Here is a 17,516-nt window from a genome sequence, read left to right on the forward strand (position 1 = left end):
TAGTATTACTCATTTACATCCCGGGCAACGCCGGGTCTCTCAGCTAGTTTTAAATGTTTTTTTTTTTTTAAACTTTTAATAGCTCTTTAATTACACAAGGGAAACTGTTGATTGGAATATTTATTGCACTAAGGTAGTTTGGTTTATAAACGTATTACCAAGCAAATGAGATTAAGGGGAAGATCAATAATTGCCAGATAACGTTAGAATTAAAAGGACCTGACAAAAATAGAAACATATACATTTTTACACAAATAAAGGCTAATTTTACTGCAAGTGACAATTTTATCTTAAGTGTGATTGAATTGGTCAGTTCATAAAAGGTCACATTTGTAGAACAGATACCCCCAATCTCCTGTGTCCGGCTGGCTATCCGCCCGCCTCTCCCCGATCTCGGGTACCGTTAATAAATCAGCCTTGTCCACCCCCCTTATCTCTCTAATTACAGAGGGGGAATATCCGGAGAGAATCTGGCAGGACTGACCCCCCGGGTGAGCCTGGGCAGGGGAGATATGAGAGAGGGGGGCAGAATGTCAGGGATCAAGCCCGTTCTCGCACTCCGCCTTATCTTTCCGGGAGATTCTATTCCGGGCGCCTACGCTGAGATCAGCGCTGGCTTATCAGGGCACCAGCCGTGCCAGTCCCGGGCACAGACAGCGCAGCACAAAGGCGGGCGTGTGCTGATCTCTCGCCCTCCCGCCCTTGTCATTCACATGTGGACACTGTTAAAGCGGCAATACTACTTTCCACCTTTTTTCTTTCGTTTCTTTCTTCTTATTTGCAAGTATAGTTCCACATTCTTACCTGAGCTGGCAATCTGTTAAAATCCTGATGGTGTGCCTAACATAATGGCCGCCTTTAAGTTTCAACAAATCCTTCTGTCAGTGTAAATCGGCAGCTGCAATGTATCCTGATATCACTACAGTAGCATTGTCTATGGTTAACGTTTGCAGCTCAATCTGCTGGGAACATTGGCAACATCGCAAAGATCGTGCGCTGCTGGGGAGGTGGACTAAACCTGCTATAGAAATCATTGAATTGAAAAAAAATATAATTTTCAACAATCAATATGATCTAATACTGCAGAACTCATTTACTTAAATGTAAAAGAAATAATAATATATATAAAGATTTCACACGTTTTGCTGCTTTAAAGCCCCACCCCTGCCTTTAATTAAATATTGTCTCATTAAATGACTGCTGAGGGTCTCTTGGTAACTGGTGTGCAGAGAGTAGGGGGCTTAGGCTGTGAGAGAGGCTGGAATTACAGCTTCCCCCATGCGGGCAACTCTGTATAAATGGCAGAGCTGCACTGCCGCTGCCCACGTGTTTGCAGAGTATATGCGTAAGGGGGAGGCTGGCACTGCCGCTGCCCACGTGTTTGCAGAGTATATGGGTAAGGGGGAGGCTGGCACTGCCGCTGCCCACGTGTTTGCAGAGTATATGGGTAAGGGGGAGGCTGGCACTGCCGCTGCCCACGTGTTTGCAGAGTATATGGGTAAGGGGGAGGCTGGCACTGCCGCTGCCCACGTGTTTGCAGAGTATATGGGTAAGGGGGAGGCTGGCACTGCCGCTGCCCACGTGTTTGCAGAGTATATGGGTAAGGGGGAGACTGGCACTGCCGCTGCCCACGTGTTTGCAGAGTATATGGGTGAGGGGGCCCACGTGTTTGCAGAGTATATGGGTGAGGGGGAGGCTGGCACTGCCGCTGCCCACGTGTTTGCAGAGTATATGGGTAAGGGCGAGACTGGCACTGCCGCTGCCCATGTGTTTGCAGAGTATATGGGTAAGGGGGAGGCTGGCACTGCCGCTGCCCACGTGTTTGCAGAGTATATGGGTAAGGGGGAGGCTGGCACTGCCGCTGCCCACGTGTTTGCACAGTATATGGGTGAGGGGGAGACTGGCACTGCCGCTGCCCACGTGTTTGCAGAGTATATGGGTGAGGGGGAGACTGGCACTGCCGCTGCCCACGTGTTTGCAGAGTATATGGGTAAGGGGGAGACTGGCACTGCCGCTGCCCACGTGTTTGCAGAGTATATGGGTAAGGGGGAGACTGGCACTGCCGCTGCCCACGTGTTTGCAGAGTATATGGGTGAGGGGGAGACTGGCACTGCCGCTGCCCACGTGTTTGCAGAGTATATGGGTAAGGGGGAGACTGGCACTGCTGCTGCCCACGTGTTTGCAGAGTATATGGGTAAGGGGGAGACTGGCACTGCCGCTGCCCACGTGTTTGCAGAGTATATGGGTAAGGGGGAGGCTGGCACTGCCGCTGTGCAGCATTTGGTCTCATATCTTTGAAATGTTTGAATTCCTTCTGTATTGCCCCGACCACCTCCATTGGGTGGCTGTTCCACAAGTGTACCACCCTCTTGGTGAAGTACGTCCTTAGCTGCCACCCTCCTGCGTCTGAGCGTGACCTTTGGCACATGCTTCCCTCCTGTACTTTATTGAATCTCTTTATATATGTGGCAGTTTCTCTAATATCCCCCTCTCCCATCTCCCCACCCTAACACCCCGCTGCTAATACCTCTCCCATCTCTCCACCCTAACATCCCGCTGCTAATACCTCTCCCATCTCTCCACCCTAACATCCCGCTGCTAATACCTCTCCCATCTCTCCACCCTAACATCCCGCTGCTAATACCTCTCCCATCTCCACACCCTAACACCCCGCTGCTAATACCTCTCCCTATACACCCTAACACCCCGCTGCTTATACCTCCCCCTATACACCCTAACATCCCGCTGCTAATACCTCTCCCTATACACCCTAACATCCCGCTGCTAATACCTCTCCCTATACACCCTAACATCCCGCTGCTAATACCTCTTTCTATGCACCCTTAGATCCCGCTGCTAATACCTCTCCCTATACACCCTAACATCCCGCTGCTAATACCTCTCCCTATACCCTAACACCCCGCTGCTAATACCTCTCCCTATACCCTAACACCCCGCTGCTAATACCTCTCCCTATACACCCTAACATCCCGCTGCTAATACGTCTCCCTATACACCCTAACATCCCGCTGCTAATACCTCTCCCTATGCACCCTTAGATCCCGCTGCTAATACCTCTCCCTATACACCCTAACACCCCACTGCTAATACCTCTCCCTATACACCCTAACACCCTGCTGCTAATACCTCCCCCTATACACCCTAACATCCCGCTGCTAATACCTCTCCCTATACACCCTAACACCCCGCTGCTAATACCTCTCCCTATACACCCTAACAACCCGTTGCTAATACCTCTCCCTATACACCCTAACATCCTGCTGCTAGTACCTCTCCCTATACACCCTAACATCCCGCTGCTAATACCTCTCCCTATACACCCTAACACCCCGCTGCTAATACCCCTCCCTATACACCCTAACATCCCGCTGCTAATTCCTCTCCCTACACCCTAACATCCCGCTGCTAATACCTCTCCCTATACACCCTAACACCCTGCTGCTAATACCTCTCCCAATACACCCTAATACCCCGCTGCTAATACCTCTCCCTATACACTCTAACACCCCGCTGCTAATACCTCTCCCTATACACCCTAACACCCCGCTGCTAATACCTCTCCCTATACACCCTAACACCCCGCTGCTAATACCTCTCCCTATACACCCTAACATCCCGCTGCTAATACCTCTCCCTATACACCCTTACACCCTGCTGCTAAAACCTCTCCCTATACACCCTAACACCCCACTGCTAATACCTCTCCCTATACACCCTAACATCCCGCTGCTAATACCTCTCCCTATACACCCTAACACCCTGCTGCTAAAACCTCTCCCTATACACCCTAACACCCCACTGCTAATACCTCTCCCTATACACCCTAACACCCTGCTGCTAATACCTCTCCCTATACACCCTAACACCCCACTGCTAATACCTCTCCCTATACACCGTAACACCCCACTACTAATACCTCTCCCTATACACCCTAACACCCCACTGCTAATTCCTCTCCCTATACACCCTAACACCCTGCTGCTAATACCACTCCCTATATACCCTAACACCCCACTGCTAATACCTCTCCCTATACACCCTAACACCCTGCTGCTAATACCTCCCCCTATACACCCTAACATCCTGCTGCTAATACCTCTCCCTATACACCCTAACATCCTGCTGCTAATACCTCTCCCTATACACCCTAACATCCCGCTGCTAATACCTCTCCCTATACACCCTAACACCCCGCTGCTAATACCTCTCCCTATACACCCTAACACCCCACTGCTAATACCTCTCCCTATACACCTTAACACCCCGCTGCTAATACCTCTCCCTATACACCCTAACATCTCGCTGCTAATACCTCTCCCTATACACCCTAACACCCCACTGCTAATACCTCTCCCTATACACCGTAACACCCCACTGCTCATACCTCTCCCTATACACCCTAACACCCCACTGCTAATACCTCTCCCTATACACCCTAACACCCCACTGCTAATACCTCTCCCTATACACCCTAACACCCCACTGCTAATTCCTCTCCCTATACACCCTAACACCCCACTGCTAATACCTCTCCCTATACACCGTAACACCCCACTGCTAATACCTCTCCCTATACACCGTAACACCCCACTGCTAATACCTCTCCCTATACACCCTAACACCCCACTGCTAATACCTCTCCCTATACACCGTAACACCCCACTGCTAATACCTCTCCCTATACACCCTAACATCCCGCTGCTAATACCTCTCCCTATACACCCTAACATCCCACTGCTAATACCTCTCCCTATACACCCTAACATCCCGCTGCTAATACCTCTCACTATACACCCTAACATCCCGCTGCTAATACCTCTCCCTATACACCCTAACATCCCACTGCTAATACCTCTCCCTATACACCCTTAGATCCCGCTGCTAATACCTCTCCCTATACACCCTAACACCCCACTGCTAATACCTCTCCCTATACACCTTAACACCCTGCTGCTAATACCTCTCCCTATACACCCTAACATCTCGCTGCTAATACCTCTCCCTATACACCCTAACACCCCACTGCTAATACCTCTCCCTATACACCGTAACACCCCACTGCTCATACCTCTCCCTATACACCCTAACACCCCACTGCTAATACCTCTCCCTATACACCCTAACACCCCACTGCTAATACCTCTCCCTATACACCCTAACACCCCACTGCTAATTCCTCTCCCTATACACCCTAACACCCCACTGCTAATACCTCTCCCTATACACCGTAACACCCCACTGCTAATACCTCTCCCTATACACCGTAACACCCCACTGCTAATACCTCTCCCTATACACCCTAACACCCCACTGCTAATACCTCTCCCTATACACCGTAACACCCCACTGCTAATACCTCTCCCTATACACCCTAACATCCCGCTGCTAATACCTCTCCCTATACACCCTAACATCCCACTGCTAATACCTCTCCCTATACACCCTAACATCCCGCTGCTAATACCTCTCCCTATACACCCTAACATCCCGCTGCTAATACCTCTCCCTATACACCCTAACATCCCACTGCTAATACCTCTCCCTATACACCCTAACATCCCGCTGCTAATACCTCTCCCTATACACCCTAACATCCCGCTGCTAATACCTCTCCTTATACACCCTAACATCCCGCTGCTAATACCTCTCCCTATACACCCTAACACCCCGCTGCTAATACCTCTCCCTATACACCCTAACACCCTGCTGCTAATACCCCCCCTATACACCCTAATATCCCGCTGCTAATACCTCTCCCTATACACCCTAACACCCCGCTGCTAATACCTCCCCCTATACACCCTAACACCCTGCTGCCAATACCTCTACCTATACACCCTAACATCCTGCTGCTAATACCTCTCCCTATACACCCTAACATCCCGCTGCTAATACCTCTCCCTATACACCCTAACACCCCGCTGCTAATACCTCTCCCTATACACCCTAACACCCCGCTGCTAATACCTCCCCCTATACACCCTAACACCCCGCTGTGTTTCCCCGTTGCTGAGTTACATTGCTGCTTACGTGTAAGTCGCTGGTATAATGACCCCGGGGCCCTTCCCTCTCCAGTAGTTGACATTATGGCGCCATTAATCTCGCAGCCGTTGGTAATTCCGAACCCCTCTGTGGTCTCCCCGTCTCCATGCAGAGCCATCACTAAGGATAACACGCTGGTGATCCTATCCACGGTGGCCCCCGACGCCGGGCGCTACTACGTGCAGGCCGTGAACGACAAGAACGGCGACAACAAGACCAGCCAACCCATCACCCTGACGGTGGAGAGTAAGTGAGCGCAACGTCTCTACGTCCATGTGCACCGGGGGCCGGGGGGTTCTGGTGCGTACGCTGCTGCCTTTCAAGTGGGCGATCTCCCCTCCCCCCCCCCCCTGGTTCCAATCGTAGAGTCCGAATTAGATTGCAAGCTCCTCAGGTTATATAGGTGATATAGAATACATTATATGGGTAATGTAGAAGATGTGATAAAGGTTGTGTAGCTCATATGGGAGATGTTATATGGGTGATGTAGAAGGTGTTATATGGGTGATAGAGAAGATATTATATAGGTGATATAGAAGACGTTATATAGGTGATATAGATGCTGTATTGGTGATATTGAAGACGTTCTATATGTGATATATAATACGGTGTATACGTGATGTATAGTGCATTATATAGGTGATACAGTGTATAATACATGATATGGGGGATATATAATACGTTGTGTAAGAAATTAAATTTGAAACAGAAGTTTTATCATGATATTATGAAGGATCCCACTCAGACAGAATGCTGTGCCACCATTTTTAAGAATCCCATAACTTATTTGGAAAGTCACCGCCATTCTGTACTATTTCTATGTAAGTAATTATCTTTAAAATGAACGTTTCTTTTGATGCGGTGAACCTGAATTACTGAGCTCCGTTATGCTGGAGTAATTAGGAGAAAGACGTAAAAGGACATTTTGCACATTGTATAGGCGATATAGAAGACATTGTACAGGTGATATATAATACATTATATAGAACAGGGGTGCGCAAACGTTTGGTGCTGAGCCCCCTTTCCTGCCCTCCCCCTCCCCCCTTACCTTTGTGCCGGTGTCAAATGATGCCGCGGGGTCATGTCACGTATCGTCACATGAGGTCACATGACCTCTCGGCGTCGTCGCACACCCCTGATATATAAGACATTATAAAGGTCATATAGTCAGGCCTCTGTAACTTCACTTACCTTGCCTTCCAGCGACGCGTCGTCATGGCAACCCGGCGCCAAATGACGTCGCGGGGTCACGTGACGTCGCGTTGCCATGGCGGGGGGGGGGAGGGAGAGCAGGCAGGGGGAAAAGATTGCGCACCCCTGGGCCATATAGAAGATGCTGCATAGGTGATATATATGTCAGGTAGGTGAGCCGTTGGACTAAATCGCGCCTCTGAGGTGCTTCAGAGCCGGGCCGGAGAACGGATCGATAGCGGAGGGGAGCGTGAAACCGGCAAGACATAAAGAGAAGGGGGAAAAGAAATGGGAACGAGAAGCCCCTTAATCACGAAATCCGCAGACAGGCAGAAAAGCTGCTGACCCCGCATGCGAACGGGCGCTGTGACTTGTTTATCGCAGGCCCGGGGAGAAGCCTGCGCGCGGGGGGGGAAAATTAATGGGCCGTAGCAGGACGTCTCCGGGAATTTACCGAGCCAATAAGTTTGGGAGTCAGAGGGCAGGCGGCGGTGTGGGGTGCGCGGAATAATAAGGTTTCTTGTGGGTTTGAGGTGCCCCTGTGTGGATATTTGGCTCTTTGCTGGGTGTACTGCAGACAATTGATGATATTCTGGAATAGGGGGGCTCAACTGCAGTCCTCAAGCCTCCCCCCCCACCCCCTCAAACAGGTCAGGTTTTCAGAATATCCCTGCTTCAGCAGAATATCCCTGCATCAGTGGTGGCTCACTCAGAGGCTCAGTCTTTGACCTGTGCTGAAGCTGGGATATCTTGAAAACCTGACATGTTGGGGGGGGGAGGGGGAGGGGGGAGTTGAGCCCCCCTGTTCTAGAAGCCTGGAGAATTCTCTCGACATATTCTACACGTCTCCCGGACCAATACTGCCAGGGGAACGTAGAATAAGCTGCGGGAACATCGGGAACAAATGATACATTCTTGTCTAAAAACTGAACTTTTTTTCTTTTCTTTTATATACAGAGTTTTTGGGACAACAGGAAAACCAGGGGGGGGGAGGGGGATGGGGGAGGTGAGGGAGGGGGATGGGGGAGGTGAGGGAGGGGGATGGGGGAGGTGAGTGAGGGGGATGGGGGAGGTGAGAGAGTGGGATGGGGGAGGTGAGTGAGTGGGATGGGGGAGGTGAGTGAGTGGGATGGGGGAGGGGAGAGAGGGGGGTGGGGTAGGGAGAAAGAGGAGAGGGGGAGGGAGAGAGGGGGATGGGGGATGTGAGAGGGGGGTGGTGAGGTGGGAGAGTGGGATGGGGGAGGTGAGAGAGTGGGATGGGGTAGGGGAGAGGGGGATGGTAGAGAGGAGAGGGGGATGGGAGAGAGGAGGATGGGGGAGGGGAGAGAGGGGGGTGGGGGATTGAGAGAGGGGGGTGGGGGAGGAGGGGGTCTCGTCTCAGTGATATGGATGATATCATGTTTTTATGTTTCATTACCCACCAAAGGTTTTAATAATCTTTTCTTAATCTCAAATGTGGTGCGTGTGTGCTGCGCGTGTGTGCTGCGCGCGTGTGCTGCGCGCGTGTGCTGCGCGCGTGTGCTGCGCGTGTGCTATGTTGGTGACGGTCCCTTCTAAGTATTGGCGGTGCGGGCTGATGCCATCTCTTTGCTTTTCCTTTTTTACCTACTTTACGAGTCCTGTCCAACGCGGTTTTTATTTTAAGGAGATATGTGCTTGAATTAGGAAGTGTCCAGGAGGTGAAAACGCAGCTCTCCCCGGAGCCCAGCGCCGTGCGTAGGTTACCGTGGCAACCTCACGAGCTAGAGAGTAGGGATATCATGATTTGTAACACTGAAAAAACCTCATCAAAGAGCAGAGGACGAGATACGAACATAATGACCCCAACACACAGCGCTCCGTTATTGACATAACGCGGTGTTCATTTAAGTTAATGGCTCGTTAAGTGGTAACGGGTATCTTCACAGCTTACTAACGCAGGGTTACGTGCCCTCGTGTTAGTATAATGGACGTTAGTGCTGAGAGTGAGAGTCTCAAAGCCACGTTGAGTCAGCACGCGGAGAGATACCTGGGATATATGTTAATAGCAGGCATTACTATATCCTCGTGGTATATCTCACAGGTGTGCCCCATTGTGAGAACAGGTGTCTGTCCACATCTATTCTCTCTTTCCCTCTCCACCTCTCTCGCTCAAGCTCTGTCTCTCCCTTCCTCCCTCTCCTCTCTCCTCCCTCTCTCTGTCCTTTTCTCTCTCGCCCATCCTCTCTCCCTTTCTCTCTCCCCCTCTCCCTTCCTCTCTTTCTCTCTTCCTCCATCACCCTCTCTCTCTCTTCCTCTCTCTCCCTTCCTCTTTTTCTCTCTCCCTTCCTCTTTTTCTCTCTCCCTTCCTCTTTTTCTCTCTCCCTTCCTCTCTTTCTCCCTTCCTCTCTCCTCCCCTCTCTCTTTCTCCCCCTCCCTTCCTCTGTCTCTCTCCCTTCCTCTCTCTCTATCTCCCTTCCCCTCTCCCTTCCTCTCTTTCTTTCTCCCTCCCTCTCTCTCTCCCTTCTTTCCTCTCTTTCTCCCTCCCACTCTCTCCCTCCCTCTCTCTTCTCCCTTCTCTGTCCGAACCTAACGCCACCTGTAGGTAAGACCCGTGTAACGCGAATCATGTTAACCAAACGCCAACTTAATGTGCCGCTAAACCTGTTCTAATGAGATAACGACCCTTGTTTGTGCATATAATCAGCTGCGTGAGATTCCCTCGTTTCAGGGAACAGCGCGTCCGTCTCTGGTTTTTGCGAACCTGCCGTTATGAGCCCGGAGTTAGCGCGACTCTGTGGCTCTGTGCCCGTGTCAGTTAATCCCATATGGGGCTTCGGGGCGGTGAGGGGGGTTCTGCTGATTTTAACAGGTCATCTTCCTCGCCCTGCGGTCTCGCTGATTGGTTAATGGGGCGAGAGATGGATTGGGAAAGCTGCCCGGCGGGTTCATGCGCTGGCCAAACCATTCATATACAGAGTGGGGCAGTTACAGACTCCCGACACTTCTCCACAAATCTCCCGCGTGTTGCCCTGCGCAGTCAGCAGAACGCACCGCGCCAGCGGGGGGGGGGGGATTTACTGCACAATAAACCTGGCCACTGTCCATTCACCTCCTTTGGAAACGGGTGGCACTTAACCCCTTAGCTGCCCGGGAGGGAATGCGTTCTGCGCTTAAACACTAAAAACCCTACTGGTTCTTCCTATTTTCTAACCCTAAATGTCCATCCCAAGCCTTTTTTTAAATTCTCTTACTGCCCACACCCCCCTGAGCTGAGAGGGTGCTCCATGCATCCACAACTCTTTGGCTTCGAAGAGCTTACAGTCTATTGTGTTTAGTACGCGGGATATACGGGAATAATAATATCATGGTACGCTGAGTCTTTGTGTCCAAGCCGAGTCCTGGCCTGTGACTTATCCATCTGGCTGACCTGCCCCTCTGACGCTGTTTTTGACTTCTACCGCTTCTCAGATGTGGGGGGGCCGGCTGATCCCATCGCTCCCACCATCATCATCTCCCCACAGAATACCAGCGTGGTGACAGGGACCTCCGAGGTCACCATGGAGTGTGTGGCAAACGCCAGGTGAGTTGGAGACAGCAGCTTAACACCTGCATGGAGCTCCTTATGTATGGACGGCCTGGGTGTAAGTATTTGGGAGGAGTTATCCGAACACGTGTTGTAATCAGATTAGAATCAGAGTTCCACATGGCGCTCTGTCTTTTGTTCTCTGGGGTTTTTTTTAAAGTGCACATTGGGAGACTGGAATCTCTGGACTTAAGAGCTTGCAATTTCTCCAGCCCTTTCCCCGTCTTCCCTGTCTCTCTCACACTGTGTCTCTCTCTCCTTCTACATCTTTCTCTCTTTAATTTTCTCTCTCCCTTCCTCTCTCTCGATCTCTCTCCCTTCCTCTTGCTCTCTCTCTCTCCCCTTTCTTTTCATTTTTCTTTTTCTCTCTCCTTTCCTCTTTTTCTTGGTCACTCTCTCTCTCACACACACAACCTCTTTCTCTCTCTCACACACAACCTCTCTCTCTCACACACACAACCTCTCTCTCCCACACACAACCTCTCTCTCTCACACACAACCTCTCTCTCTCTCTCACACACAACCTCTCTCCCTCTCTCTCTCACACACACACACAACCTCTCTCTCTCGCTATCACACACACACAACCTCTCTCTCTCTCACACACACACAACCTCTCTCTCTCTCTCACACACACACAACCTCTCTCTCTCTCTCACACACAACCTCTCTCTCTCTCTCACACACAACCTCTCTCTCTCTCTCTCACACAACCTCTCTCTCTCTCACACACACAACCTCTCTCTCTCTCTCTCTCTCACACACAACCTCTCTCTCACACAAACCTCTCTCTCTCTCACACACACAACCCCTCTCTCTCTCTCTCTCTCTCCAGACCACTAATTAAGTTAAACATCGTTTGGAAGAAGGACGGAGCTGTCCTAAACAGCGGAGTCAGTGACTACAGCCGCAAACTGACCATCCTGAACCCCGCGCTGGGCGACGCAGGATATTACTCTTGTGAAGCCACCCTGCGCAGTAGCAGTGTCCCGCCCGTCAGCGCCGGAGCCTTCCTGCATGTGCTCGGTAAGACCGATTCCCTCCCGGTCACACTATCCAAATCAGCCTGGTGGCAAAGGAGCAAAGTATCGCGATACATCGGCACAGAGATATACAGAGGATGAAGTCTCCCCCAGGTCCTGCGGTTACAGCCGCTCGTCTCCACGTCGCTCTAAGGCCTTGATTATACCATATGCCGCTGAGCGGCAGCGCGATACGGTGATGTCACCCTGTGCTGCCGCCGAGCGGCATCTTGATTATTACAGGAGAGGAGGCGTGGTGGCGGCGTTGCCGTGAGCGGTTCGCCCTCGTTGGCTGAACCACTCGCGTGACGCGGCCGTCGCCGGCCAATAACAATTGAAAAAATCTCTTCAGGAAACTGCCGCTGTGCCGCTCCAGGCGGCGCGCTGGTATGTAAACATTCATCGGCGATTTCTGGTGTAGTCACGGCCTGCCACATTCCCTGATCTCATCCTTCCCATCTCCCATCGCTGTTCTGGCGGTGTGTCCGGCCCGCCGCCATTTTCCTTTCTTCCCCCATGTGAGGATGTCACAGACAGTTACAATAAGGCGTCCTAACCATGTCTCGGTGTGTAAAACATGGTAATAAAAAGTCATCCAGAAAAAAGGAGAGGGGGAAAAGAAATAACAGAGGGTCTCGGTCCTGTACCATGAGATGCGCGGTTTGGTTACAAACGCAGGCCGTGTATACCTGTACCATGAGATGCGCGGTTTGGTTACAAACGCAGGCCGTGTATACCTGTACCATGAGATGCGCGGTTTGGTTACAGGCGCAGGCCGTGTATAGCTGTACCATGAGATGCGCGGTTTGGTTACAGGCGCAGGCCGTGTATACCTGTACCATGAGATGCGCGGTTTGGTTACAGGCGCAGGCCGTGTATAGCTGTACCATGAGATGCGCGGTTTGGTTACAGGCGCAGGCCGTGTATAGCTGTACCATGAGATGCGCGGTTTGGTTACAGGCGCAGGCCGTGTATACCTGTACCATGAGATGCGCGGTTTGGTTACAGGCGCAGGCCGTGTATACCTGTACCATGAGATGCGCGGTTTGGTTACAGGCGCAGGCCGTGTATACCTGTACCATGAGATACGCGGTTTGGTTACAGGCGCAGGCCGTGTATACCTGTACCATGAGATGCGCGGTTTGGTTACAGGCGCAGGCCGTGTATACCTGTACCATGAGACACAGCCGTTTGGTTACAGGCGCAGGCCGTGTATACCTGTACCATGAGATGCGCGGTTTGGTTACAGACGCAGGCCGTGTATACCTGCACCATGAGATACGCGGTTTGGTTACAGACGCAGGCCGTGTATACCTGTACCATGAGATGCACGGTTTGGTTACAGGCGCAGGCCGTGTATACCTGTACCATGAGACACCGCGGTTTGGTTACAGACGCAGGCCGTGTATACCTGTACCATGAGATGCGCGGTTTGGTTACAGATGCAGGCCGTGTATACCTGTACCATGAGATGCGCGGTTTGCTTACAGGCGCAGGCCGTGTATACCTGTACCATGAGACACCGCGGTTTGGTTACAGACGCAGGCCGTGTATACCTGTACCATGAGATGCGCGGTTTGGTTACAGACGCAGGCCGTGTATACCTGTACCATGAGATGCGCGGTTTGGTTACACGCAGGCCGTGTATACCTGTACCATGAGATGCGCGGTTTGGTTACAGGCGCAGGCCGTGTATACCTGTACCATGAGATACGCGGTTTGGTTACAGGCGCAGGCCGTGTATACCTGTACCATGAGATGCGCGGTTTGGTTACAGACGCAGGCCGTGTATACCTGTACCATGAGATGCGCGGTTTGGTTACAGGCGCAGGCCGTGTATACCTGTACCATGAGATGCGCGGTTTCGTTACAGGCGCAGGCCGTGTATACCCGTACCATGAGACGCCGCGGTTTCGTTACAGGCGCAGGCCGTGTATACCCGTACCATGAGACGCCGCGGTTTGGTTACAGGCGCAGGCCGTGTATACCTGTACCATGAGATGCGCGGTTTCGTTACAGACGCAGGCCGTGTATACCTGTACCATGAGATACCGCGGTTTGGTTACCGACGCAGGCCGTGTATACCTGTACCATGAGATACGCGGTTTGGTTACAGACGCAAGCCGTGTATACCTGTACCATGAGATACGCGGTTTGGTTACAGGCGCAGGCCATGTATACCTGTACCATGAGACACCGCGGTTTGGTTACAGGCGCAGGCCGTGTATACCTGTACCATGAGATACCGCGGTTTGGTTACAGGCGCAGGCCGTGTATACCTGTACCATGAGATACGCGGTTTGGTTACACGCAGGCCGTGTATACCTGTACCTTGAGATACCGCGGTTTGGTTACAGACGCAGGCCGTGTATACCTGTACCATGAGACACCGCGGTTTGGTCACAGGCGCAGGCCGTGTATACCTGTACCATGAGATGCGCGGTTTGGTTACAGGCGCAGGCCGTGTATACCTGTACCATGAGATGCGCGGTTTGGTTACAGACGCAGGCCGTGTATACCTGTACCATGAGATGCGCGGTTTGGTTACAGGCGCAGGCCGTGTATACCTGTACCATGAGACACCGCGGTTTGGTCACAGGCGCAGGCCGTGTATACCTGTACCATGAGATGCGCGGTTTGGTTACAGACGCAGGCCGTGTATACCTGTACCATGAGATGCGCGGTTTGGTTACAGACGCAGGCCGTGTATACCTGTACCATGAGATGCGCGGTTTGGTTACAGGCGCAGGCCGTGTATACCTGTACCATGAGACACCGCGGTTTGGTTACAGGCGCAGGCCGTGTATACCTGTACCATGAGATACGCGGTTTGGTTACAGGCGCAGGGCGTGTATACCTGTACCATGAGATGCGCGGTTTGGTTACAGGCGCAGGCCGTGTATACCTGTACCATGAGATACGCGGTTTGGTTACAGACGCAGGCCGTGTATACCTGTACCATGAGATACGCGGTTTGGTTACAGGCGCAGGCCGGGTATACCTGTACCATGAGACACCGCGGTTTGGTTACAGACGCAGGCCGTGTATACCTGTACCATGAGATACGCGGTTTGGTTACAGGCGCAGGCCGTGTATACCTGTACCATGAGATACGCGGTTTGGTTACAGACGCCGGCCGTGTATACCCGTACCATGAGACGCCGCGGTTTGGTTACAGGCGAAGGCCGTGTATACCTGTACCATGAGATACGCGGTTTGGTTACAGGCGCAGGCCGTGTATACCTGTACCATGAGATATGCGGTTTGGTTACAGACGCAGGCCGTGTATACCTGTACTGTACCATGAGACACCGCGGTTTGGTTACAGACGCAGGCCGTGTATACCTGTACCATGAGACACCGCGGTTTGGTTACAGACGCAGGCCGTGTATACCTGTACCATGAGATGCGCAGGCATGAGATACGCGGTTTGGTTACAGACGCAGGCCGTGTATACCTGTACCATGAGACACCGCGGTTTGGTTACAGACGCAGGCCGTGTATACCTGTACCATGAGACACCGCGGTTTGGTTACAGACGCAGGCCGTGTATACCTGTACCATGAGATACGCGGTTTGGTTACAGACGCAGGCCATGTATACCTGTACCATGAGATACGCGGTTTGGTTACAGGCGCAGGCCGTGTATACCTGTACCATGAGATACCGCGGTTTGGTTACAGACGCAGGCCGTGTATACCTGTACCATGAGATACCGCGGTTTGGTTACAGGCGCAGGCCGTGTATACCTGTACCATGAGATGCGCGGTTTGGTTACAGACGCAGGCCGTGTATACCTGTACCATGAGATGCGCGGTTTGGTTACAGACGCAGGCCGTGTATACCTGTACCATGAGATACGCGGTTTGGTTACAGACGCAGGCCGTGTATACCTGTACCATGAGATACCGCGGTTTGGTTACAGGCGCAGGGCGTGTATACCTGTACCATGAGACACCGCGGTTTGGTTACAGGCGCAGGGCGTGTATACCTGTACCATGAGATGCGCGGTTTGGTTACAGACGCAGGCCGTGTATACCTGTACCATGAGATACGCGGTTTGGTTACAGACGCAGGCCGTGTATACCTGTACCATGAGATACGCGGTTTGGTTACAGGCGCAGGCCGTGTATACCTGTACCATGAGATACGCGGTTTGGTTACAGACGCAGGCCGTGTATACCTGTACCATGAGACACAGCGGTTTGGTTACAGACGCAGGCCGTGTATACCTGCACCATGAGACGCCGCGGTTTGGTTACAGACGCAGGCCGTATATACCTGTACCATGTGATACACGGTTTGGTCACAGACGCAGGCCGTGTATACCTGTACCATGAGATGCGCGGTTTGGTTACAGGCGCAGGGCGTGTATACCTGTACCATGAGATGCGCGGTTTGGTCACAGACGCCGGCCGTGTATACCTGTACCATGAGACACCGCAGTTTGGTTACAGACGCAGGCCGTGTATACCTGTACCATGAGATGCGCAGGCATGAGATACGCGGTTTGGTTACAGACGCAGGCCGTGTATACCTGTACCATGAGACACCGCGGTTTGGTTACAGACGCAGGCCGTGTATACCTGTACCATGAGACACCGCGGTTTGGTTACAGACGCAGGCCGTGTATACCTGTACCATGAGATACGCGGTTTGGTTACAGACGCAGGCCATGTATACCTGTACCATGAGATACGCGGTTTGGTTACAGGCGCAGGCCGTGTATACCTGTACCATGAGATACCGCGGTTTGGTTACAGACGCAGGCCGTGTATACCTGTACCATGAGATACCGCGGTTTGGTTACAGGCGCAGGCCGTGTATACCTGTACCATGAGATGCGCGGTTTGGTTACAGACGCAGGCCGTGTATACCTGTACCATGAGATGCGCGGTTTGGTTACAGACGCAGGCCGTGTATACCTGTACCATGAGATACGCGGTTTGGTTACAGACGCAGGCCGTGTATACCTGTACCATGAGATACCGCGGTTTGGTTACAGGCGCAGGGCGTGTATACCTGTACCATGAGACACCGCGGTTTGGTTACAGGCGCAGGGCGTGTATACCTGTACCATGAGATGCGCGGTTTGGTTACAGACGCAGGCCGTGTATACCTGTACCATGAGATACGCGGTTTGGTTACAGACGCAGGCCGTGTATACCTGTACCATGAGATACGCGGTTTGGTTACAGGCGCAGGCCGTGTATACCTGTACCATGAGATACGCGGTTTGGTTACAGACGCAGGCCGTGTATACCTGTACCATGAGACACAGCGGTTTGGTTACAGACGCAGGCCGTGTATACCTGCACCATGAGACGCCGCGGTTTGGTTACAGACGCAGGCCGTATATACCTGTACCATGTGATACACGGTTTGGTCACAGACGCAGGCCGTGTATACCTGTACCATGAGATGCGCGGTTTGGTTACAGGCGCAGGGCGTGTATACCTGTACCATGAGATGCGCGGTTTGGTCACAGACGCCGGCCGTGTATACGGTACCTGTATCACGACGTTGCACACGCAGCCTCTGTGCCATGTCCTGTGCGCACGGTGCAGTGTATACACCCAGGGAATACTCTTATGTCCAATATAATGATGTACCTGCGGAGCGGACGCGATGCCGGGAATTGAATGCAGCAGTTGTCGGTTATTTGCCATTGATTCGCACATTGTAATTGAGACCGA

At 52.2% G+C, this 17,516-nt stretch overlaps 1 protein-coding gene across 1 annotated transcript in view; it reads left to right on the forward strand.

Moving 5' to 3' along the window:
- Positions 1-17,516, forward strand: part of LOC142472879 (protein sidekick-2-like) — a 330,609-nt gene that overhangs the window by 237,720 nt on the left and 75,373 nt on the right. Inside the window, 3 exon segments of the mRNA XM_075580078.1 lie at positions 6,176-6,309; positions 10,684-10,795; positions 11,634-11,824. Coding sequence (XP_075436193.1) covers positions 6,176-6,309; positions 10,684-10,795; positions 11,634-11,824 — 437 coding nt within the window.

Source organism: Ascaphus truei, chromosome 22, assembly GCF_040206685.1.
Source record: "Ascaphus truei isolate aAscTru1 chromosome 22, aAscTru1.hap1, whole genome shotgun sequence".
Taxonomy (NCBI): domain Eukaryota; kingdom Metazoa; phylum Chordata; class Amphibia; order Anura; family Ascaphidae; genus Ascaphus; species Ascaphus truei.